The sequence below is a fragment of the Prionailurus viverrinus genome, chromosome A2 (genome assembly GCF_022837055.1).
Source record: "Prionailurus viverrinus isolate Anna chromosome A2, UM_Priviv_1.0, whole genome shotgun sequence".
Classification (NCBI taxonomy): domain Eukaryota; kingdom Metazoa; phylum Chordata; class Mammalia; order Carnivora; family Felidae; genus Prionailurus; species Prionailurus viverrinus.
The window spans coordinates 62,551,905-62,576,398 of NC_062562.1; the positions used below are offsets into that span (position 1 = coordinate 62,551,905).

A 24,494-nucleotide genomic window follows, 5' to 3' on the forward strand; every position below is an offset into this window, starting at 1 on the left:
CGTGGCAACGGCACTGTCCGGTCAGTGTGAAAACTTCCGTGGAAGCAGCAGGACTGGGGGGACAGGGGACAAGGACCGCCCAGAACGGCAGGGACCCCCAACTCCCAGAATCCCGAAGACGCCCTCCTCCCCACCTTCCCGGCAGCAAAGCCACAGGAAGGCACTGAGAAAGTTCCATCATGTCCAAGCTGAGACCTGCAGCCGGTGTTCAACATGCCCAGGACGCAGGCCCTGAAGTGTCACCTCGGTCACCAAGGGCAGCTCCTGACGCGCCTCCCACCTGCCCCTCCCGTGGGACCTGAGCCCATGCACAGGATGGAGCCTGTTCATCAGAGACTGGGCACATCTCCTCCAGCACCGGCGACCCCCTCTGCCCCTCGTCAGCACATCGGGACACCCCTGGACCCGCCTGCCCGCCCGACAAGCCACGCGAGCCACACAAGTGTCTCCCATTTTACAGCGATGACATTTCAGAAAGAAGCAGGTGATGTCGACTGTAATGATGTATTTTCTGTAACCCAGTACATCTGAAGGTCACCTGCGTGTAACTGAAACGAAAACCATCAGGGAGACAGTCAGCCCTTTTCTTTTCGGTCTTCAGAATCGCGTTCATTATATATCCTGCCCGCCCATCTCCATTTGGACACATTTCCAAGTTACAGTGAAATGCAGTCTTAGCAAAAGCAGTGTTTTTTTTTAAAGTTTATTTATTTTGAGAGAAAGAAAGAGAGAGTGTGAGGGGGTGAGGGGCAGAGAGAGGGAGACACAGAACCCAAAGCGGGCTCCAGGCTCTGAGCTGTCAGCACAGAGCCTGATGCAGGGCTCGAACCCACGAACTGCGAGATCATGACCTGAGCCGAGATAGGAGTCGGACGTCTAAACCACTAAGCCACCCAGGTGCCCCCCCCCAGACAGCTTTTAAATTGAATTATAATCCACAGAATATCGGTATCGTCCTCCCTCGTCACCTGCCACACCTGGCGCGTGGCCAGGAAAACACGCGCTCCGCCGAACAGACTCAGCCCACATCAGGTTCAGAGGAAGACAGCTCAGCAACACGAGGGTCTCTGCGAGGACTCACCAGGCTAGCCGTGTTCGAGCCCGTTGTGTCAAATCGTGGCAGCGCGGCCCCCAAGCGCCCCGGGGAAGCCATCGCGGGCACGCACCGCTTGGAGGGCACAGCGGGGAATGCACGTGGCCACCCCTGTGGCCCTTGGAAGGCTGAGTCCGTTCTCCTGTGGTCCCGGGACACCCTGTGCAGTTCCATGTTTGCATCCAGGACACCTGGGTCCCTAGGAACGTTCCTCCCACAGACCCGCATTTCTGGCCGATGCTCTTGGCCGCCACCCAGGGCGTTCAAGCCCGTGTGTTCCCCCAGCATATTGGGTGGACAGTGTGGGGGGGGCCCCCCCAGAGGCGTTTCCCTCAGGACTCAGCCTCAGAAACACCTCTGCTCCCTGGATCAACTTGGGTTCACGTTATCTGCTTTTAGCGTGATCCATTGTGTTTTATTTCATGGACACGGCAGAACTACTGACAGCAATGGTTTCCCTTCCCGCGCTGCTGCCAGGAAGCTCACGGCCAAATCCCTGCGATCACGGGGACTTCGTGCCGAACCCGCCAGATGCTGACCTTCCGCAGGCTCCACGGTCTTGTCAGATCGTTTCTCTGGGTCGTGCATTTTTTTTTTTTTAATATTTCATCCCTCTGTATCTGTTTCCGTGCGCTTTTCAAATCATTTTGGGAACTTGGCAGGGTATTGAATTATGAAAATGAATTAAGATTCCGTGGGTTAGGAGAGCCTTCTGGGGCCCAGAGGCCACCATGGGAGACCCTGAACTCACCTCCCCCACGGACACGCTAATTCTATAGCTGTGCACAGAGCCATTCCCCCTGAAGAAGAACCGAGGGCACAGGGACCACAGTGAGAACACCAGGGAGACATGGGCGCCGGGGGACCTGCTCCCCACACAGCAACCGGCAGGAGGGAGGGAGCTCACTGCAGATCCTGTGCACGCTCCCCGCCCTGGGACGCGAGGAGACAACCAGGCTGTCAGTGAAGGAGATCCACGTACGAACCCTGGAGCATCTGCCAAACAGGCCAGGAATCACTGGAACTCTCTCCAAGGTTGGAGGCCCCGTCCAGGATCACTTCCTATCTTCCCCTTTACCCTTAGTGCAGATGTGAGCAGGGTCCAGGCACTCTGCCAGCCCTTCTGGGAGCCCCCCCGCAAGCCCGTGCCCCCAGCCCACAGCAGCTCCTGCCATCCCACCACAGTAGCCCTGGCAGGGCTTGCCGCGGGACACACCCAGCCTGCATCTGCTCTAGGCCACCCGGTCCACCAAGGTGAACCCAGTGAAGCTCACACCGGGAGCCTCTGACCCACGTGCCCTCCAACTCCAGCCGTCCCACCACGACAGCCTAGGCACCTTGAACCCCAGTATCCCCAGGACCATACCCGCAGCAACGCCAGCACACCTGCCAAGACAGCCCCAGTGAAGGGCACCCAGGACCTCCCCACCCCAGGCAGTACTCACTCCAGACCAAATTGGAAACACAATGGTCCAAAATCTATGGGATGCACCAAACAGTTCCAAGAGTAGAGTTAACAGCAATACAAGCCAAATATGAAAAATCCCAGGGCACATGGGCAGCTCAGTCAGTTAAGTGTCCAACTCTTGATTTCAGCTCAGGTCATGATCTCACGGCTCATGGGATCGAGCCCGGTGTCGAGCTCTGTGCTGACAGCACAGACCCTGCTTGGGATTCTCCTTCCCTCTCTCTCTGCCCCTCCCCCATTCTCACTGCCTCTCCCAAAACAATTAAAAAAAAGAAAAGAAACGTGAAAAATCCTCAATAAACAATCTAACTTTACACAAAGAAGAGCAAGCAAACTCCTAAGTTAGTAGAAGGAAAGAAGTGATAAAGATGAGAGTGGATATAAATGAAACTGAGACTAAAACAAAATTTTAAATACCAATGAAACTACAAGCTGCTTCTCCGAAAATATAAATGAAATCAATAAACCTCTAGCCCGACTCATCAAGAAAGAAAGAGCAGGTCCAAATATATAAAAGCAGAGGAGACGTTACAACCAGCATCACAAAATACAGAGGATCGTAAGAGACTGCTACAAACAACTATACACCAACAAACTGGACAAATTCCTAGAAACATACGACCTTCCCAGACTGAATCACGAAGCGACAGAAAATCTGAACAGACTTATTACAAGGAATGAAAGTGAATCCGTAATTTAAAAACTCCCAAAGCATAAAAGTTTAGGATGAGATGGCTTTGCAGGTGAGTTCTAGCAAACATTTAAAGAGTTAGCACCCATCCTTCTCAAATCGTTCCAAAAAATACAAGAGAAAGGAATGTTTCCAAACTGATTCTATGAAGCCAGAATTATCCTGATACCAAAGCCAAAGATACACACACACACACACACAAAATGACGGTTCAATAACCCTGATAAACACAGACACAAAAATCCTCAAAAAAATACTAGCAAACCAAATTCAACAGTGCATTAAAAGGATCATTCACCGCGATCAAGTGGGATTTATTACAGGGATGCATAGATGGTTGGACATCTGCAAGTTGGTCAGTGTGATGCACAGCATTAACAACACGAAGGATAAACATCACATGATCATCCCAATAGATGGAGAAGAGGCATTTGACAAAATTCAATATCCACTAGTGATAAAAACTCTCAACAAAGTACGTATAGAAGGAACATATCTCAACATAATAAAAGCCATGTATAAGAAGCCCCAGCAACATCATACTCAACAGTGAAAAGCTAAAAGCTTTTCCTCTAAGAAACAAAACAAGGATGTCCAGTCTCACAACTTTTACTCAACACAGTTTTGGAAGCCCGAGACACAGTGATTACACACGATGAAGAAATAAAAGGGATTCAAATTGGAAAAGAAGTAAAACTGTCACTATTTGCAGATGACACAATACTATCTGTTGAAAACCCTTAAGACTCCACCAAAAAATTATCAGATCTAATGAATGAATTCAGTAAGGTCACAGGATACAAAATCAACATACAGAAATCTGTTGCATTTCTTTTTTTTTTTTTTAATTTGCATCCAAATTAGTTAGCATAGCGTGAAACAATGATTTCAGGAGTAGATTCCTTAATGCCCCTTATCCATTTAGCCCATCCCCCCTCCCACAACCCCTCCAGTAACCCTCAGTTTGTTCTCCATATTTATGAGTTTCTTCCGTTTTGTCCCCCTCCCTGCTTTTATATTATTTTTGTTTCCCTTCCCTTATGTTCATCTGTTTTGTCTCCTATGAATACAGTCATATGATATTTGTATTTCTCTGACTAATTTCACTTAGCATAACACCCTCCAGTTCCATCCACGTAGCTGCAAATGGCAAGATTTCATTCTTTTTGATTGCAGAGTAATACTCCATTTTATATATATATATATATATATACCACATCTTCTTTATCCATTCATCCATCAATGGACATTTGGGCTCTTTCCATACTTTGGCTACTGTCAATAGTGCTGCTATAAACATGGGGGTGCATGTGTCCCTTCGAAACAGCACACCTGTATCCCTTGGATAAATGCTTAGTAGTGCAATTGCTGAGTCGTAGGGTAGTTCTGGTTTTAGTTTTTTGAGGAACCTCCATACTGTTTTCCAGAGTGCCTGCACCAGCTTACATTTCCATCTGTTGCATTTCTATACACCAATAACAAGTTATCAAAAAGAGAAATTAGGAAAATAATCCATTTACAACAGCCGGGAATAAATTTAACCAAAGTGGTAAAAAAATCCGTACACTGAAAACTGTAAGACACTGATGAAAGAACTTGAAGATGACACAAACAAACACAAAGATATACCATGCTCATGGATTAGGAGAATTGATATTGATAAAATGTCCGTACTCCAAAGTGATCCACAATGCAATGTAATCCCTACCAAAATAGCAATAGCAATCGCTTCTCAGTCTTTTGGCTAAGATCAAGTGTGAAATACCAACAGCATTTTTCACAGACGGAACTAGACCAAAGAATCCTAAAATGTGTATGGACAGCCACAGAAGACCCCTAATAGTCAAAGCCATCTTGAGAAAGAACAAAACTGGACATACCATGTCGTTCATGTCAACTGTACAAAGCTGTAGTGATCCAGTGTGGTCCTGGCACAAAGACAGACACACAGATCAATGGAACAGAATAGAGAACCCAGAAATAAACCCACAATCGTATGGCCAATGAATGTATGACAAAGCAGAAAAGACTATCCAATAGAATAAGGACAGTCTCCTCAGCAAGTGGTGCTGGGAAAACTGGACAGTGACATGCAGAAGAATGAACCTGGACCACATTCTTACACCAAACACAAAAATAAATTCAAAGTGGATTAAAGACTTGAGTGAGATTCAAAACCATAAAGCTCCTATTAAGTTCTTTACATTGGTCTTAGTGGTATTTTTGGGGACCAGTCTCCTGAGGCAAGGGCAAGAAAAGCTACTGTAAGCACATGGGACTGCATCAAACTAAAAAGCTTCTGCACAACGGGAAGAAACAACCAGTAAAACTAAAAGGCAACCATGGAATGGGAGAAGATATTTGCAAATGACATGTCTGATAAAGGGTTAGTATCCAAAATCTATAAAGAATTTATACAACTACACACACACACGCACACACACACACACACACACACACACACACCAAACATTATCCAATTAAAAGTGGTCAGAAGACATGGGTTGCCTGGGTGGCTCAGCTGGTCAGGCGTCCAACTTTGGCTCAGGTCACAATCTCACAGTTTGTGAGTTCAAGCCCCACGTCGGGCTCTGTGCTGACAACTCAGAGCCTGGAGCCTGTGTCTCCCTCTCTCTCTCTCTCTGCCTCTCCCTTAACTCACGCTCTGTCTCTCTGTCTCTCTCTCTCTCTCTCAAAAAAACTAAACATTAAAAAAAAAAAAGCGGTCAGAAGGCATGAACGGACACTTTTCGAAAGAAGACATCCAGATAGCCACAGACACATGAAAAGGTGCTCGACATCACTCATCATCGGGGAAATACAAATCAAAACCACAAGAAGATACCACCTCACACCTGTCAGAATGGCTAAAATTAACACAAGAAACAACAGGTGTCAGCACGGATGTGGAGAAAGGGGACCCTCTTGCACTGCTTGGTGGGAATGCAAACTGGGGCAGCCGCTCTGGAGAACAGAACAGAGGCTCTTCAAAAAGTTAAAAATTGAACTGCCCTCTAATCCAGTGATTTTACTTCTGGGTATATATCCAAAAGAAATAAAAACATTAATTAGAAAAGATACATGCACCCTTATGTCTACTGAAGCATTATTTACAGTAGCTAAGATACGGAAGCAGCCCGAGTGTCCATTGATGAATGAATGGATAAAGGAGAGGCGGTGTTTGTACACAATGGGATATTACCCAACCATAAAGTGAATGAAATCTTGCCATCTGTAACAACATGGATGGACCTAGAAGGTATCATGCTAGGTGAAATGAAGTCAGACAAGAAGACAAATTCTATTTGATTTCATTTACATGCGGAATCTAAAAACAAGAAAACACAGACAGACTTCTAGAGAACAATGTGGTCGTTGCCAGAAAGAAGTGGGTGGGGAATGGGCAAAATAGGAAAAGAGAATTAAAAGGTACAAACTTCTGGTTATAAAAGAAAAAAAATGAGGCGCCTGGGTGGCTCGGTCAGTTGGGCGTCCGACTTCGGCTCGGGTCCTGATCTCAGGGTTAGTGAGTTCAAGCCCCACATCGGGCTCTGTGCTGACAGCTCAGAGCCTGGAGCCTGCTTCGGATTCTGTGTCTCCCTCTCTCTCTGCCCCTCCCCTGCTCATTCTCTCTCTCTCTCTCTCTCTCTCTCTCTCTCTCTTTCAAAAATAAACATTACAAAAAAATAAGATGCTGGGATACCATGCACCGCATAGGGATTATAGTAACAGAATCGAAGCACTTTGTATGGGACAGATCATATCTAGATTTACGGTAGTGGTCACTTCATAATGGGTATACATGTTGAACCACTATGTTGTACTCCTGAAACATACAACATGGTATGTCAGCTACACTTCAATAAAAAAGGAAGAAAGAAAGAAAGAAAGAAAGAAAGAAAGAAAGAGCTAAGTAAACATTTTAAAAAGAGCCCCAGACTGGGCCTCCAGTCCCTGGGACATGGGAGGTCACAGTGAACCGGACAGGGGCGCCCCTCTCTGAGGCCAGCCGCACCATCCCCGGGGGCAGGTGCATGGGGGGGATGTGCTCCATCCTATCCCTCCTGCCGGCGTGGTGGGTGACTTTGCCCTGTAACCTCTCCTGCTGGTGGACAGCCGAAAGAAGAGAAGCAGGGACCCCACAGGGCCTGGGGACACCTCTCGGGGCCCGCTGGGGGGTGGGGGCCAGCCAGACAGCAGCTGCGCCGGGGGAACACGTCCAGGCAGACACAGCCAGCAAGCCGGTGGACCCGCTGCCCCCGCCCCTTCAGTGTGCTGAGGGTCAAGAGCACCAGGAGCTCGGCTGGAGTGCAGTAAACATCAGGTGCCCAAAAGCACTGAGTGAGGGAGGGGACAAGCAGACAAAGGGCTGGTGCCCCTCCTGCCCGTTTTCGGACACCAGCCTGGGGCCTGTGAAGTGACACGCGCCACGTCAATCCTTAAGCGGGGGACACACGCGCACACTAGGGAAACAGAGCCAGGCAGTGCAGTCACACCATGGCCCTCGAGAGGCCAGCTGCCCACTGAAAGAAGGGCACACGGGCCAGCAGATGGCAGGGACCGCAGGGCCCGCGAATGAGGCCAGCCTGGTGCTATGTACCCCCCGCCCCCGTCCCTCATCCCAACGGCGAGCTGTGGGCTCCCGCCAACAAGCATACACACAGCAGATGGAAACAGCTCTCCGAAATTTGGCCAGGTTTGTTAATGTTCATTTGTTTATTTTGAGAAAGGGAGAGTGTGCGAGCAGGGGAGAGAGAATCCCAAGCAGGTTCCATGCCACCAGCACACAGCCAGACGCGGGACTCGAACTCACAAACCGTGAGATCATGCTCGACCTGAGCCGAAACCAAGACTCAAATACTTAACCGACTGAGCCACCCAGGTGCCCCGAGGCCAGTTTTTTGTTTTGTTTCATTTTGTTTCCTTTTGTCTTGTTTTATTTTTTATGTGTTCCGTGCAAAAGAATTTATGAACGTGACCTCGGCAGGCTGGACAGAAAGCCGGTTAAGGAGGACGGGCCACTGCTGTCCCCGCAGGAGTCTGCTGGGTGCCCCGCGTTTTTACCAGAACAAAACCCTCGTTTAAATATTAGACAAGAGATTACACATCCTGGTGAGTCTGCATCAACACTGGAATCCATTCTGAGCGTGAGACAAAGTAAATCATTCTTGCCATTTTTTTACAGTGCGGGTTTCAAGAAAACCCCACCACTCGCTCAGTCCAAAAAGAATATTCTTTTGTGCTGCGCGACCAGTAAACTCAGGCCTTGTGTTTGCGGCTCTGATCGGGGAGCCTGCGTGGGTTCCTAGCGGGCATTTACTGGCAACTCTCAATAATATGACAACTTGAAATGTGGCAGTTTTCCAAGGAAATAACAGTGGGTCGGATTCTCAAGTCTGTAAGAGGCCGTGTCAGCGGCCCTCGCCTGAAAGTTAATGGAGCTCACTGCAAAGCAAACCTTCCAGAAAAAAGAAAATGGCGGCCCTGAAAAAATTACTGAAACCCTGGGGTAACGCGTGAGCATGCCCCTCTCTTCCAGTAAAGAATCAGCTTCTAGAAGGTTTCCCTTTGGGGTGTGGAACTGTGTCCTTGGTTTGTGAAGCACGCCGGGCGTGCTGCCGATGAGGGGGGGACAGGGCTCCCGGGACCCGGTGACAAAACGTCTTGCCCAAGGGCACACCGTTAACTCTGTGCAGCTTCCAAAGCTCTTATCTTACAAAATCGAAAGCAGCAGCCTTGGAAGAGCTCAGATGTTAGTGAGAGAGACATGTGAACACAAATGAGCGAGCTGATCCCAGAGGGCGTCAGGAAGGGTACACGGGCTGTGACGGCCAACGTCCGCAGCCCACCTCCTTCCCAGGTGCCTGGCAGGGTACGTAGGGGTCAGAAATGCTTACTTGGGATGGAGTCTTCTGAAAAGGCTGAGAAACTGAAGATGAAAAGGAAGGAAAACGCAGTGTGTCCTCAAGATGACTTCACGTCACCAGGGAGCGTCCTTAGGCCGTTCAAGGCTGCGAGAGAAGCTCCGTGGCTGTCCAAGGTCCAGGACCGCAGGCCGGCTCCCATTCTGCCCCAGCCCCAGGGTATACAGCCAGCTGCCCCCAGCCAAGGGCCTCCTCTCTGCTCAATACCATCTGGCACCACAGTATGTAGACATGCTGATGTCCTCAGAGCACTCGGGTCTGACACCAGGCGGAACACAGCGGAAACAACAGGTTTAGACCAATGGAAGGCAGGCAGGCAGCCCCAAAGTCAATGGGGGCAAACAAGAGAGACTGAGGTTGGCCAAAGGCTCCGGCAGCCCCCCGCCCGTTGACCCAACCCATCTTGGCTCGAGACCCAGGAAGCTGAACCCGTCCAGACCCCACAGAACACTCCAGGCTGCAGAGCTGAGCTCGGCCCCTCCAGGTCCTGGCCACACGATTACCCAGAGCACTGGTCACAGAGCCTCATGGAGCCATGGCCAGCCTGCCTGTGGCCTCAGTGCCCACCATCCTGACACACGTTGTCAGCTACTGACTGTTGTTCACCCTGCACGTGGTGACCCCGTAAGGAGACCTACATTGGCGGGGCCCTGGCCGCCAGCCCGAGGAGTGGCGCAAGAGACCTGGACGCTGGGGACCGTGGGCACCACGGGGCCCCCCAACTGCACCCACCCGGTGGCCACATCACCGTGGTAACAGCAGTCTGAAGATGGCATCTCCAGCAATAACGGAAACACTGTGACAGCTAACTATGCTCTCCAAGATGACGCACACCATGGGTATTCCCCTAGAAACGGGACGAGAAGGGGCGAGGACAAGAGAACTCGACCCTGCCATTGCCCCTTACCTCATCCAAACATCTCATCCGGTCACAATCACAGGCTGGCAGGTGGGCGACCAGAAAGGGCTTTGTGGGGCACCTAGGAGCTGCCAGGGCCATTCCAGAAGTGGAGGTGCACAGGCTTTGGGAAAACAGACCTCGGATGCTCCCAGCGTCCCCCCATGCGGTACCGGATGGGCAGGGCCTCCCAAGGACCAGGCGGCGCATCAGAACTTCCTCAGGGCTCCAGCCCCCGAGCTGCCTGCCCAGAAGCGGGTCAGGACCCCATGTGCCAGTCCCGGGACGCAGGCCTGGTCCACACCGGCTGCTCCTGTGGGCTGAGCGTCTCCCCCGACCCCCAGATGCAGAGGGCCAGGACCCCTCCCCGCTGCAGAGGGCCACCTCATCCGGCGCCCCTCCTGTGTGGCTGCCAGCACTTGGGGCAGCCTGCTGCAGCTCCTGACCACACTAGAGAGCTCCCATGGGCCCCGTCGCAGACTTCGCCCCCACTGGTTAAACAGCGTGGACACTTGAGGCTTTGACACTTTCCCCAGGTAAGCAAGTGGAACGTTCCATCCTGTGCCTTCTCATCCCCTCTGCCCTCCTCCACCCCATCCCTCCTCCAGGGCCTCACGCTCCCAAGGCCGCTTCCCCAAGGGCTCCTTCCCCAGAGCCCCCAGGACTCCCCCTCTCCCAGCTTCCCTGCAACTCTGCAACTCTGCGATCCAACTCCAGTCCCCTTTGAAAGAAGGCCCCAGGCCCAGCCTTCAGGGAGCCCTGTGCCTGGCCTCAGAAGAAGCTTCCGTAAGGGGGAAGCCTGTAAGAATGTCTGCCCCTCCGCATCCCCCAAACCTGACCAATGCCGCCAATACCCACGTTGGAAAAGATGCCAGTGAATCTGGTCCAACTGCAAGGCAGGGGAGATCTAGGGCCTGCTCCTTGGCATCCCTGACTCGAGATCCTACACGCATTCTTGGAAGATAAAAATTAACCAGCGACCACCAGGCTTGGGCCTCTTGCTCTCAAGGCACAGGTCGGGACCTGTGCACAGGTCGGGAGGGTGGCCTGTCCCCAAAGCTCAGCACCTGCAGGGCCCCGGCACCAAGGCCAAACCAAAGCAGGCCCGGGTCCGAAAAGCAGCCGATGGAGCCCTGGGTAATTGCACTCATAGATCATAGACTCTGGCATGCGGTTCCCAGACTGAACTATTTATCCAAATTAAAACCATTCTCCAGAAACAGAATCAGACCCTTTTAATTGAAAATAAAACCAAGCAACTCTGAAGGCTCTTTTTTTTTTTTTTAAATGAAAGACATTCTTCCTGCCTCGTTCCATTAATCACTGAGTTTACACAATCTGTCAAAATAGCTCAGTAAGAAGTCTCCGTCTTCCTTCCCCCGCGGGCCTGGTTTCTACCCTGTGGGCGCCAACTAGGCCCAGCAGTCAGGGATGCTGGGCAGACACAGAGAGGCTCTAACGAGCACATTGCAATGCAACTGTATATATCAAGGGGACGTCCAAAAGTCTGTGTCCTCTCCTGGGCACATGCCCAGCAGAAAGGAAAGTGGGGGCTAAAAAACAGATACCTGTACGTCCTCGACCACAGCAGCCCTGCTCACAACAGCCAAACCCAAGTGACCCTCTCCGAGGGAGAGAATGTGCTCCATCCACACGAGGGAATATTCTTCAGCCGTGAAACAGAAGGACATTCTAACACCTGCTGCAAGACGAGTGAACCTCGGAGGTCGTGATGCCCAGTGGGATAAGCCCAAAAAGACAAATTGTGGGGCGTCTGGGGGGCTCAGTCGGTTAAGCGTCCAACTTCGGCTCAAGTCAGGGTCTCAAGGTTCGTGGATTCAAGCCCCATGTCAGACTGTGCTAACAGCTCAGAGCCTGGAGCCTGCTTCGGACTTAAAAAAAAAAAAAAAAAAGACAAATCGTGTGTGACCTCACTTGAACAAGGTCCCTGGAGGACTCATTCACAGAGACAGAATGTAGGGGGGATAGAGCGGGGGGGGGGGGGGGGGCTGGGGGAGGGGGGGGGAGTTAGTGCTTCATGGGGACAGGGCTTCTCCAGAGGGAAACGGATCTGGGGATGGACAGCATGAATGTGCTCAACGCCGCTGAACTGTGCGCTTGAACTCTTCAAGTTAACGCGGAAAATGTTATGATTTATGTATTTTACCACGATACCAAAAAGAAGTTTGTGTTCTGACCTCGGTCAGACTGGCAAGTCCTTCCGCGGACATGACGGGCCAGGATCTTGCTCAACAGCCCCCGTGCAGGGATGATGCATGCAGGCGGTGCATGCAAAGGACACACGGCCCTCACGTCCGCTACGACACATCCCTCTCCTAGGGCACTGTCACCGATGCCTGTGCGTGTGCAGAGGTGGTTACACGGGGCAGGGGGGCAGGGCAAGGGATGCATTTACTGCCTTGTTGGTGCTAAAACCGCACGTGATCTCAGCGAGGTAAAGTCCAGAAGCACAGCCCCCCAGAACACTGCCACTGGGCCAGTGCTTACAGAAAGACGGCTCTCCAAGTCGACAGCCAGCACATATTGCGTGACAATTATTTTGTAGAAAGAGTCCGAAATCAATTTAAGAAGCTAAGACATCCACTACCTGGGAATCTTCTCTGACTGGGGAACAATGTTGGTGACAACTGTCCCCTCCCCTCCTGGCCCAGGACAAGGGGAAATGCCTGCCCAACCAGCTGAGGGCATAGATAGGCCCCTTCCTTCCCTCACTGCCCAACCCCCCCCCCCACCCCGGGGGACTTCAGATCCCGTCCCCAGATCACCAGGACAAACGAGTCCCACCACTTCCTCCAAGGATCACACTGCTGGCCCCCGTGGGGGATCAGATAGCGCCTCCAAGAATGCGGAAGTGGTATTCCAGCAGGAGACCCCGGAGCTATGGAAATTCAGCAGTGGCCCTGGGCCACAAGCAGGGAGGAAACCCCAACCTAACTCCAAGAGGCAACCCCAAAGTCACACAAAACACCACCACGGGGCTTGCTGGGCGTGCTGGTTTAAGTCCCCTGGAGGGCACCGAGGCCCCAGGCTGCAGGTGGGGAGCCCCAAGGATACTCCCCACGACAAAGGGCAGCTTTACCCCAAGTCTGTGGCCACCAGAACCCACTCTTTCCTCCCAGCAGGCTGCCCAAGCCGTGCCTTTGATCTGCGTCCAAAATCCCCAGTAGGGAGGGAGTGAGGCTCAGGAAGCCCCTGGGAGGTGATGAATTAGGAGGGAGGAAGGCCAGGACCCAGTCAATGGAGCCCTTTTGTTCCCCCAGCCAGCTCCAGCCCAGCTCCGGGAGGAATGCGCACAGAACGCAGACGCCCAGCTAATGGCCCGGCCTGGCCCCAGGGCGCCTCGCCGGCCAGATGTGGGCCTGCCCACGCTTCTCCTGCGGCTCACGATGAGTGACAGGCAGCACCCTGCAGCTGTGTGCCGGGAACTGGAGAAGGGTCCCCACTCCAGGCCCGTCCTGCCCACAGCAGAGCCGCCAGAGGCCGGCAAGGCCTTCCGGGCCACTCCAGTAGACACTTGCCTTCTCTACCGGCTGCAGCTAGTTCTTGGGCCTTCCGAACCTCGGGGGGGGGGGGGGGGTAGTTTCCCTCCTCACAGCCGCTCTCAGAAAGTCTACGCTCAGGGCACACCCTGCGTGGCCTCTGAGCACAGTGCCGGCTGCCTGGAGCCTCAGCCTCCTGGACGGGGCCCACGGGCACAGCCCGGCCCCGGGAGCGTGAGCGGTTCGCCACTGGGGAAGCTGGAACGGGGGCCCACAGATGACTCCTAAAGCTGAAGAACAAAGCCGGGGCTGCCAAGGGTGCAGTGAGCGCTCTCCGGTCTCCCCAGGAGAGGAAGAGGAAGGCGGGAGCCCCCACGCGCCACAATGAGCACTGACGGAGGAAGGAAGAGAGGCAGAAAGCGACAACAGGCTCCCTGTCCGAGGAAGCAGCTGGGGCAGGAGCCCCGCCAGCTGTGGACACCTCGCCAGCCCCTCGCGGGGACCCATGGAGACCCCTGGTCTTGGGAACAAGTCCCAAGATTGCAGATGGACCTGGGTTCCAATCCGGCACGCCCCCCCCCCCCCCCGCCCGGCCCCCAGCACCACACCAAGGCATGCACTCAGAGGCTCTGCCCACCCGCCCATCACTAAGGCAGGACAGACTGTCCCCATCAGACCAGGGTTCCAACCAGCCCCAGGTCTTGAGAGCTCTGGAAAGCGGAGACAAAAACCACGAGGGTAGGGGAAGATCAGGTCCTGTGTCGGTGAGGACAGCTAAGCTGTCAAAAAGGTGCTACTGCAAGGCCATTAGCTGAGCACAGAGGCCCTGTCCAGCCCAGGGACGAGGGACAGACGCATCGGAAAGACTTCTCTCCCAGAGCTGGTGGCTCCAAGTTGCCTGATCAGGAATGCCCCACCGGAGGGAATTTTCCTGATTACCGACCAAGACTCCTTAAACACACATTTTTCATCAAATTAGCCCATTTGGGACAATATATATTAATACTAGATCACTGCCTTCTTTTTTAAAAAAAATTAACATAATTTTTAAAACGCGCAGGGGTCATCGCTGATGACACGGGCAGGGGGCAGTGACACAAGGGGGCACTCTGACCGCTCCTAAGGGCTCCCCCAACCCGTGGTGGTCATCCTTGCCCTCGCAGGCCTCCCCCATTCCAATTCAGCGGCTCCCCAGGGGGATTCTGGGACACCCGGCAGGGCTGTACCAAATCCAGGCACAGCAGATACCCAGATGTCCCCAAATGCACAGCCTCGTGGATGTGACAGAGCACCCCTGACCCACACTGCCCCATGGACATTCACCAAACACTGTCCAGACAGGCAGAAGGCAACAGGAAGTTCTAGAAACCAGGAGATTCTGGTTTCCTGCCCTTCTAGGAAAGGGACAGTCGTGGAGAGATAACAGTGCCTACCCTGAGCCCACTCCAGCTGTGGAACCACCCTGCCCACTGTCCACAGGGCTCAGCCCATGAGAACAGACTCACAACATTCACTGAAGCCAGCAGAACTCACGTTCAACGGCACTTTGATGGAAGCGATTCTGAATGTCTAGGTGTTTTAAAAGCAGCGGCGGAATGGTGTTCGATCCCAGCTCCACATGGGCACCCCCAGGAAGGCGCCCCCCTGCATGCACCCCGCCCCCCCACTGGGCAGCAAGGGTTCCAGCAGCTAGAACAGTGCGCGGGACCCAGACAGTGACAGTGACCAGTGACAGCTTCCTACACCCAAACAGTAGCTCTGACTTAACCAACACCTACTGAACTAACCAACTAACCAGAAGTCCTTTTTCGGGATCAACAGAGGTGACTACAGGGGCCTCCAGGTGCACGGGGCACAGATCACCCCGTGCTTACGGAGTTCTACCAGAAAGGGCCTGTATCTTCCGGACCCCAGCCCAGCTCCTGGGGGCAGAACCAGACCCCGCCAGAGGCCCAGCCCGGAAACAGGGCCTCTCCCAGAGAAAGTCAGGGCTGGGAGCCACCCTAGAGAAGCCTCCCACTCAGAGAGCGGCGGCCCCACAACAGTAACACTGAGGGCTAAGGCTGGCGGGTTCTCCAGCAAGAACGCCCTGCACCTCTCCACCCCACAGGAGCTGGGGGGGGGGGGGGGGGGGGGGGGGGGGGGGGAAGGGTGCTGGGAGGGAACAGAGAGCTTTCTCCCCACACGGGGGTGGTTTATGCCAGGCTGGTCCTAGACAAGGAGCCTGAGCGCCAGGGCACCAGCCAGAGCTTTGATGGGATCTCTGTTTGTCAATTTACTCATCTGTAAAATGGGCCAGCCAGCAGTGGGTCAGAAACCTTCCCTACTGGGCCCCTCCCCTCACTTTTCTTGCCTTTTAGCCTTCTTCCCAGGCCTTCCCCCCGCCCCCCCCAAATCCCCATCAGCAACATCCCCTGCAGGACCATCATATTTAACCCCGTGACCTTCACCTCCCACAGGCACATTTGCAAGTTGCTCCTTTTGAAACCATTAGGTGCCAAACCTACACTTTGTAAAAGCTGGTCAATTTGCATCGAGGAGCACCCGGTTCCCAGCAGCTACTACTTTTTCCACCTTCTCAGTGCTTTGCAAAGCAAGAACTCAGCTGCTGCCACAGCTCACAGTTTGCACCTCAGCTGAGGAACCTGCTGTCAGAACCTGCATTCAACAGCAGGGGCAAGGACAGGGCCCTGCAAACCTCCATCCCGGCTGGAGCCCTGCGCCACACCACATTTCATCAACCTGAACAAGATGCTCGGCCTTTCTCTGCCTCCGTTTGTGCACCTGTAAAATGGGGCAACAACCCCAGTCCCATCTGAGGAAGGCCACTGGGATGAAATGCAATAAAGGCATGAGGAGCATTTAGCACAAGCAAATGCTCACTAAGTACCTGCTGTTACTATGTGATTACTTTGCCTCAGAGGTCACTATTACTTGGCAATATTGCAAAGTAAGATACTATTACTTTGTCTTTGAGGTCAGGAGTCTGGCCTCCGGCCAGGTCCCAGGCAGCTCCCTGCGCACAAAGGTCCCCTCATTCTCCGGGACTGGCCTCGTTCCCTCCACCCTCCAGCTGCACAGACTCGCCCGCCCCTCCCAGGCTCCTCCAGGCCTCTCCACAGAAACGCCTTTCTTAATACTTGTTGATTGATTTGCAAATATAACCTCCCAGGCCCCAGAGAGGAGAGAATCCAATCTCTTTCAAAGGGCAGAGAACTAACTACAGCACTTCAAAGAGGCAACAGGCAGACCAAACACACCAAAATGTCAAACCGGCTGGTTCTGAAACGCTTTGCAACTTTAATGCAATGAAAACTTTAATGAAATGAAAACTTTTACCCGATTTTCAGTGCATTTTTAGTCTTTGAGGATCACGTTCATGAAAACCTCCAGAAGGTCAAAGTATGTGGAGGACTGGAGCCCCCTCAGGGTCGGGGGACTTCTGAACAGGCAGTGACCGCCCTCCACAGTGCGCCCTGCTGGCCCCACTTCCCCGGGCGCTTTTATTAATCGCGGTGGGGAAGGGGGTCGCCCTCTGGCAGCTCCGGAGTCCCTTCCCGCCACACCACAGATTTTCACATCCCTTCAAGCAAAGACCCCAGCGCCCAGGTCGGGCCGCGGCGCCCACCCCGAACGCCGCCCCCCGCGGGCGCCCCGCGCGCCCCGACCCTCCCCCCTGCCGCTTGTCAGCGACCGCGCCGGCCGGCCGGGGGGCACGTGCCACAGGTGGCGCCGGCCCGAGCGCCCCCCGCCCCGGGCGCCCCCCGCGAGGCTCCTGCGCCTTCAGAAGTCAGGAGGGAGCGCCCGGGGACCCCCGCCCCCGGCTCCCGCCCACTTCGGGGACCGGGACAGGGCCCCGGCGCGGCTCTCCGCCCTGCGGTCTCGGGACGCGTCCCCGAAAGCGAAGTCCGCCGCGCAGCGCCACCCCGGCCGCGCCCCCGGACCCCAGATCCTCGCCTCCGGCCCCGCGTTGCGTCCCCGAGCCCCTCCCCGCGCCCGGCGCGCAATCGCGGCCGCCGGCCCGACACAAAGCGGGCGGCGGCGCGGCCCGGTACCTGGGCGAGCGGCGGGTCCCGCGGGGCGATGGCCGCAGCAGGCCGGGCGCCGAGCAGCGCGGCGGCAGCGCGGGCGGGCCGTCCTCCTGGCTCGCGGCCGCGCCCGCCGCAGGGCCCCCTCGAGGCGGCGCGGGCAATCGCCACCGCCGCGCCCGGCCGCCGGTCACCTGGCCCCGTGCGCCTCCGCGGGACCGCGAGACGGTGAACCCACCTGGGGGGGCCCCTGCTCCGAGTGTCCGCGGGCTGCGGGTGGGGCGCGAAGGGCTGCTGGGGTCCGGATCCCTGCAAAACTGGCTCGTTCGTTCACTCCTGCATTCACTCATTCATTCAGCCACGCACGCGTGCATCCGGCGCTAGGGTTATGCGCTCTCGGGAACCCAGACCTCCCTGCCCTCCTGCAGCTTACAATCTAGTAGGGTCGTGCAGACGCAAAGCCGCACAGCCACGACAGGCAAAGCACAAGATGCTTAACAAGTCCCTGGAAGGTCAGGCCAGTGGAGGGAGGGGTCAGGGAAGACTTCAAAAGTCACATGACTTCTTAAAATGAGCCTGGAGAAAGGAGCAGGATTTAGGCTGGCCAGGAGCATTCTGGAAGAGCGGGTCCGGGGAAGAGGGGTGCTCAGGGGAGGAAAGGAAGAGAGATGCCAGCATCCCCCAGACCCACATATCCCCTCAGTCAGCCTCTCGACCTTGGTTTTCCCACTAGTGAAATCCGGGAAGTGGGCAGCAACCTCCAAAGATCCCCTTGGAAAACGCACACCCTTTGGCAGAATTAGAAGCGCTGTACCTTGGGACGCCTGGGGGGCTCAGCTGGTTGAACATTCAACTCTTGATTTCCCCTGGGGTCATGACCTTACAGATTGTGAGATCCAGCCCCACCTGGGGCATATGGATTCTGCTAGGATCCCACCAGGAGAGGGCTGGGCTCGCCTTGAGGTGCAGTTACCAGGAGCGTCCCCTGATCGGGGGCCCAGCGCCTGTTCGCAAGTGCATTGCTCTACGGGGTAGCATTATTTCTCAAGAGGTCAAAAGCACATAACTCATTCTCAGACTGAGCTGGGCATTCTTACTCTGGGGTAAATGCTTCCTGAGCATTGAACCCCAGGCCTCAGGAATAGGACAGACATTTTTCCTGCCCTCTAGGAGACCCCAGCCCCAGGGCTGACAGGAGGGGGAGGAGCCTCAGGGGAGGAGTTCACAGCCAGCTAACCCCTAAATGGGGCTGAGGCTGGTATTAACTATCTTCTTTTTTACCCATAGGGAAACAAGCTGAAATCCTAGACAATTTGTCCAAGGTCCTCCAGCTGCTCAGCAACAGAATATGAGAAAGATCCAGAACCATCAGGACAATAAGCTACACTTACCCCTTTCGGAGCTGCCCGCCTCGCCCCCACCCCCCCCCCCCCAACATTCGCACCAACTGGCTCTTTGCTTGAACATCCCGAGCCTACCAGGTCTATCCATCTTGCATGTCAGAATCTGTCACGATGTCCAGGTCCCTAAGTGAACTCGAACTTCATAAGGTATCAGGATGTCCACTTGACGGAACAAGGCCAGATACGCTCACGGCTGGGAAGCTGGGTGTCTTCATCCTTACCAGGCAGCCTCTTCTAGAATTTCTGTCCTCAAATTGCTCTCCCTCAAAGTCCCACCCGCCCCACTGCCTCTCACCAGCTGGCCAGCCGCACCACCTCCTTATTTCTGGGGCTGTGGGGACTTGGAGGCCTATTGAGACAGTGTCTGTCTTCATCTCCCCAGAGCCCTAAGAAGGGAGGAGGCACCCTGCACCTGGTGTTCTCGAATATTCTGCCTGCCGTAGTCCGTGCCACTGGCTCCCTGATTCAACAAAGTGCAGGTGGCCACACCTGCGGGGTGCTTTCTCAGGTCTGAGGCTGGCCCCCTTCACTGCCCACAACTTTGAGTTTCCAAGAACTTCAACAAAGAGTGGGACAGCCACAATTATCTGAAAAAGGGACACACATTTTTTCCATTCTTACCCATCCAAAAATATCTCAATCTGAAAGCAAAAGTCTCAAACCAGTTTAGCTAAGGGAAAAACGGCTTCTCACCAAGAGCTGCCAGTCCCTTCCCAGCACAGCAGACAGGGCAGGGGGGAGTCTGGGCGAGGGCTCCGCCGAGTCTCTAGCACCCTGAGCCCCTCTGTGCTGCCTCACTCTTGTTCCCACTGAAGTCCAGAAAGAACTTTCTGGAAGCTTGTCATTGCTATGAAGATGGTCTTGGCCGTGGCCAAAGTCTGATAATTTAGTATCCCTGGGTCAAAGGAAGCATATGGCCAAGGACTTGGATAATTTTCTCACTTTCTTGCGCTGAAAATGAGCATTTTCCAGAGAGCCAGTTGGAAGGGGCAGCAGAAAACAGGACGAGGTTCACGGTGCTGTAGAAACCATGAGGCCAGAGCGTGGCCCCAAGCCCGCGTGGCACATGTCGGTAGCGTGCTCCTTGAGAGATCTCTGGGATACAGTATCCTCTCCCCAAACACACAACCCAGCAGCTGGCCTCTTCTGATTCCCAGAGCCTTCCCCAAACCCGCGGGACCTTGGTTCCCTCTCCACCACAGTGTGCGTGCACACCCTCTTCTGTGGCCGTGGCCCTGTGGCCCAGTGCCTGTGCGGTTGCAGGGGTCGCAGGTGTGGGTTCTGAGACAGAGACAAGCAGGGTCATCCCCCCAGAGATGAGAGGGAGGGGAGGCAGCAGGTGTGGTGTTGCAGGAGGCGTCCTAGGACACATGGGTCGGTCTTGGGGGTGGGTCACCCTGGGAAGGTGGACCCCCGCAGAAAGACACTCTTTGCAGAGGAGGCCGACCCCAAAGGAGGCCGAGGCTGAGGGCTGGCCCCCAGAGCCTGACCGGCGGCAAGGGCTCATCGAAGGGAGCCAGCTGGTTATTGCAGGCCCCTTGCAGGTCCCACTGGGCTGGCGCCCTCTCCAGAATGACTGGCTGGTTCTTGGGGCTCCGGCCATGCTCAGAACAGTTGGGGGGCGGGGGGAGACCTGCCCCAGCCCCGCGAGCAGCCTGAAGACTGAACCCAGCAGGGCCCCATCCTACAGGTACTTAGAGTGGGAGCCCAGGAGACCCAAAGCCAGGAGTGTGAGGACAAACATGACAACGGCCAAGCGGAAGGGAAGATGCCACTGGGCAGACCCCACTGGGGCTTCTGGTGCCTGCTGTCGAGGCCCCCGGCTGCCGGGTTTTCTGTTCCTGCAGCTAGGTGCCTTCCTAACCGGATCAAGATACACGGACCCACCTGCCGGTGCTTCCCAGGACATCTGAGCCATGAGGAAGTCTCTGGCCACCTGAAGGGGGAGCTGCTTGGAGGGTCTGGACTCTGCCTCCTGCCCCACCCCACCTCCCTTCACCCCGTGGTCTTGCGCGGCAGGGGCAGAGCCCCAAAGCCCCAGCAGTGAGGAGCTCACACGTCTAGCCGGCTGGGGGCTCCGGTCCAGAAGGAGAGCCCCGGCGGTCATCGGCGCTCCTGCTGCCTTCTCCCCAATAGGTCTTTTCTCCCCGATGCTGCACTGGGTGCATGGGCCACAGAGAGTCTCCAGCGAGGGTTCATGTTGAAGAAATGGGACATTCTGGAAGAATGGACAAATCCAGGGAGAGGTCTGGAAAGTCGGAGAGCGCCAAGTGACTGACGTTTAGTCCAGTGTCCCGAAGGGGTGAAACACACTGTACATACCTGCGAAAACATCTGATCCCACCCTCCAAATGCAGAAGAGGGTCGCAAAGGTGCTTTGGTCCCATCTCAGGGTCAAGAGAGCTGAGTTCCGGGTGGTCCGGTGATCATCCGAGGTCGCACCCAAGTCAGCAGCGTTTTCTCTGGCTTCCTTTGAAATGAACTTGATCCTTTATTCAAAACACCACTGGATGGGCGCCTGAGTGGCTAGGTCGGTTGAGGGTCCGTCCAACTCTTGATTTCGGTTGGGATCGTCATCTCGAGGTTTGTGAATTTGAGACCCACAACTGTGCCGTCAGAGCAGAGCCTGCTTGACATTCTCTCTCTCTCTCTCTCTCTCTCTCTCTCTCTCTCTCTCTCTGTGCCCCTCCCCCCGCTTGTGCTTGATCTCTCTCTCAAAATAAATAAATAAACTTTAAAAAATAAATAAACAAATAAATAAAATAAAACGCCGCTGGAGAAGACTGGGAAGGAGTGACCCCAGGGCCAAGAGGCACCCTTAGCTCCCGGGCCCCGGTTCTAACCCCTCTCCCCACTAAGAGGAGCGGGGGGGGCGGGGCTCTGGGAGAGGCGGCTGGTTCTAGGGCGGGGCAGGAAACCAGTGAGCTGAGCCTGGGGCACCTCGTGGTGCCAGAGAGCGAGGCCGTGCTCACAGCCTAACAGGATGGAGGCAGCCAAAAGGACACGGCCTCCAAGTCTGACGAGCTCTCTCTCGGTGGTCAAACCTAGAGCAATGTGGGCCACAAAATAAATACAGTTTTGGGTTGTAATTCAAAATATACATGCCAATACCCAGGCGTCCATACACATTGACTGACTGATCGATCGATTGAATGTATGCTGAGTGACAGAGAACAGCCAAAACTCCCTGGCAGAATTCCAAACAATCTATGTGTGTAGCTCCCCTCCAGGAGACAGGGAGACGGCGCCTCATCCCCACGCGAGTGTGGCTGCTTTGGTGACCCCCTTCCTCTGAGAGAGCAGGGGTCGGAGGCCTGGGAGCAAGTGAGGTGGGCAAACTGGACAGCAGTGACCTCAGCCCGGCAATAGGGGTGCACGGTGATGGGTGGCTCCCATGTGAGCTGGTGGCACTAGGGCCCTGCCTCTGTGCTTCCTCCCAGCTCACCCTGAACCCCAGCCTCAGGAGGAGAAGCTGGCCCATCCCAGCTGAGGGTCAGTCCAGAAAACACCCTACCAGTCTCATCAAAACTCCCAAGGTCGTCAGAAACAAAGTCCGACAACTGCCCGGCCAGAAGGATCCCTGGATGGGGTCCTGGGACAGAGAAAGGACAGCGGGGTCCAACGAATGAACTCCAAATACGTGTGGGCTTTGGAAGAGAGTGAGGTCCCAGCTCTGGTGTCTTAGCTGTGCCAAGGTAACACTGTAATGCAAGGTACCCATCAGAGAACAGTGACGGAGGGGGGAGGGGGAGGGGGAGGGTCTATCCAGGGACTCTGCCCTGTCCTTGTTCTCAAATAACAAGCTTATTTTCTTTTTTTTTTTTTTTAATTTTTTTTTTCAACGTTTATTTTATTTTTGGGACAGAGAGAGACAGAGCATGAACGGGGGAGGGGCAGAGAGAGAGGGAGACACAGAATCGGAAGCAGGCTCCAGGCTCTGAGCCATCAGCCCAGAGCCTGACGCGGGGCTCGAACTCACGGACCGCGAGATCGTGACCTGGCTGAAGTCGGACGAACAAGCTTATTTTCAAAAGGGCCAACGGAGCTGTAAGGAGAAACGCCTTCCTTATAGATGTGAGCACAGCCATGCTTCCCTGGCTGCAGATGTCCTGCAGATCCTGTCCCCCCATGTCCCCTCCCTCCATGCCCCCAAGTGCCAGATGTCCTGCAGACCACCCCTCCACACCCTGGAGCGAGCAGAGCCCCCCCCCCCCAAACTTCCTGTGAACCTTTGGCCACAAAGAAACCTGCTTTCCTTGCTTGGGGAGCTTGTCCAAACCCGCACTTGTGGACGTTTGGCGCTCTTTCCCTCAATCTCCCCAGCACATCTGCACCCTTCTTAACTTTTTTTTTCTTTTTGAGTGAAACACTAGAGTTATTCCGAGAGACGAAATGTACTGGTTGAAGAATCTGTGCAATACTTCTTCTGATTCTGTGCCTGGGACAAATGGCCACACGGTCACCGGCATCTCTCACCTGAGCACGGACAGTGGGCACTGCTTTGGGACATACACTGCAAAGAAAGCCACACACGGGTCCGTTGCTAAACCATACGTGCCCCTGCTTCAGATAATACGAATATTTCCTGAAACTTCAGAACACCAATCACACCTGACTTTCAACCTGCCAACGTAAAGGGAACTACAAAAGGTAGTACCTCCGTCTTCCTTTATTCCGTGTATCAGAGTGAGGAATGCTCTAGATTCCTGAAAGTGGTAACAATCCCTGATGGTCTAATTGCTTTCTGCACGAGCAGCACAGATTCCAACATCACCATGGGGGAAGCCTGTTTCAAGACAAGCCGTGATTCCTGCACCAAGCCGAGGTCCAGGCCCCCAGAAGACCCCAGAGTCTCCCCTGCAGAGCCTGGGAGGGGGAGGGCTGACCGTGGGCAGCTGCGGGAGTCCAGAGCCTCTGGCCATTGTCCCGACCAAGCCCGGGACAGCTGAGGTCAGCTCTCCAATGTGAATGACAAGCCGAGGGCCAGACTGAGCTCGGATCTCCTGATCCAGTTGGACCAGCCGGACAGCAGTACGTCCCCACCAAATATCACAAGAATGAGGCTATCTGGGGCAGGGGCCTGGGGAGGTGACATGAAGGGCCCTTCCCTCTAGACCCACAGACACATCCCCATGCGCACAGCCCCACCTGCAGGGCCCGAGACACAATCACCTCCGGTGGGAGAGAGAGACCTTCAGTGGGGAAGCCCCTCTCACTAAGCCCCTCCGTCTGGGGCCTGAGGGGAGGGAAGGGGCATGGGGGGAAGCAGGGCAGGCTTGTCTTCCTGGAAACCGGTCTGCAGTCCCAGGCCCGACACTTCAGATGGGAGCTAAGACAGAGAAAGGGGGTCTGCCAAGACAGGACAGAGGGAGGCTGGGTCTCTGCAGCCACACAGAGAGAGCCCCCGGCTGCCAATGCCATGCGCACCGACATAGATGAGCCCCGGAGGGGAGCCCCAGGGCTCTGCGTGTGACAGCAGCATAGGAACG

At 54.7% G+C, this 24,494-nt stretch overlaps 1 protein-coding gene across 1 annotated transcript in view; it reads right to left on the bottom strand.

Annotated features, from left to right (window-relative positions):
- TNS3 (tensin 3) overlaps positions 1–17,976 on the bottom strand; it is a 216,389-nt gene extending 198,413 nt beyond the window's left edge. Inside the window, exons 1-2 of the mRNA XM_047836463.1 lie at positions 17,965–17,976; positions 17,630–17,872 (exon numbers count right to left, since the gene is read on the bottom strand). Of these exons, the coding sequence (XP_047692419.1) occupies positions 17,630–17,872; positions 17,965–17,976 (255 nt within the window). The remainder of the gene's footprint in view (positions 1–17,629; positions 17,873–17,964) is intronic.
- Between the last annotated feature and the right edge of the window lie 6,518 nt (positions 17,977–24,494).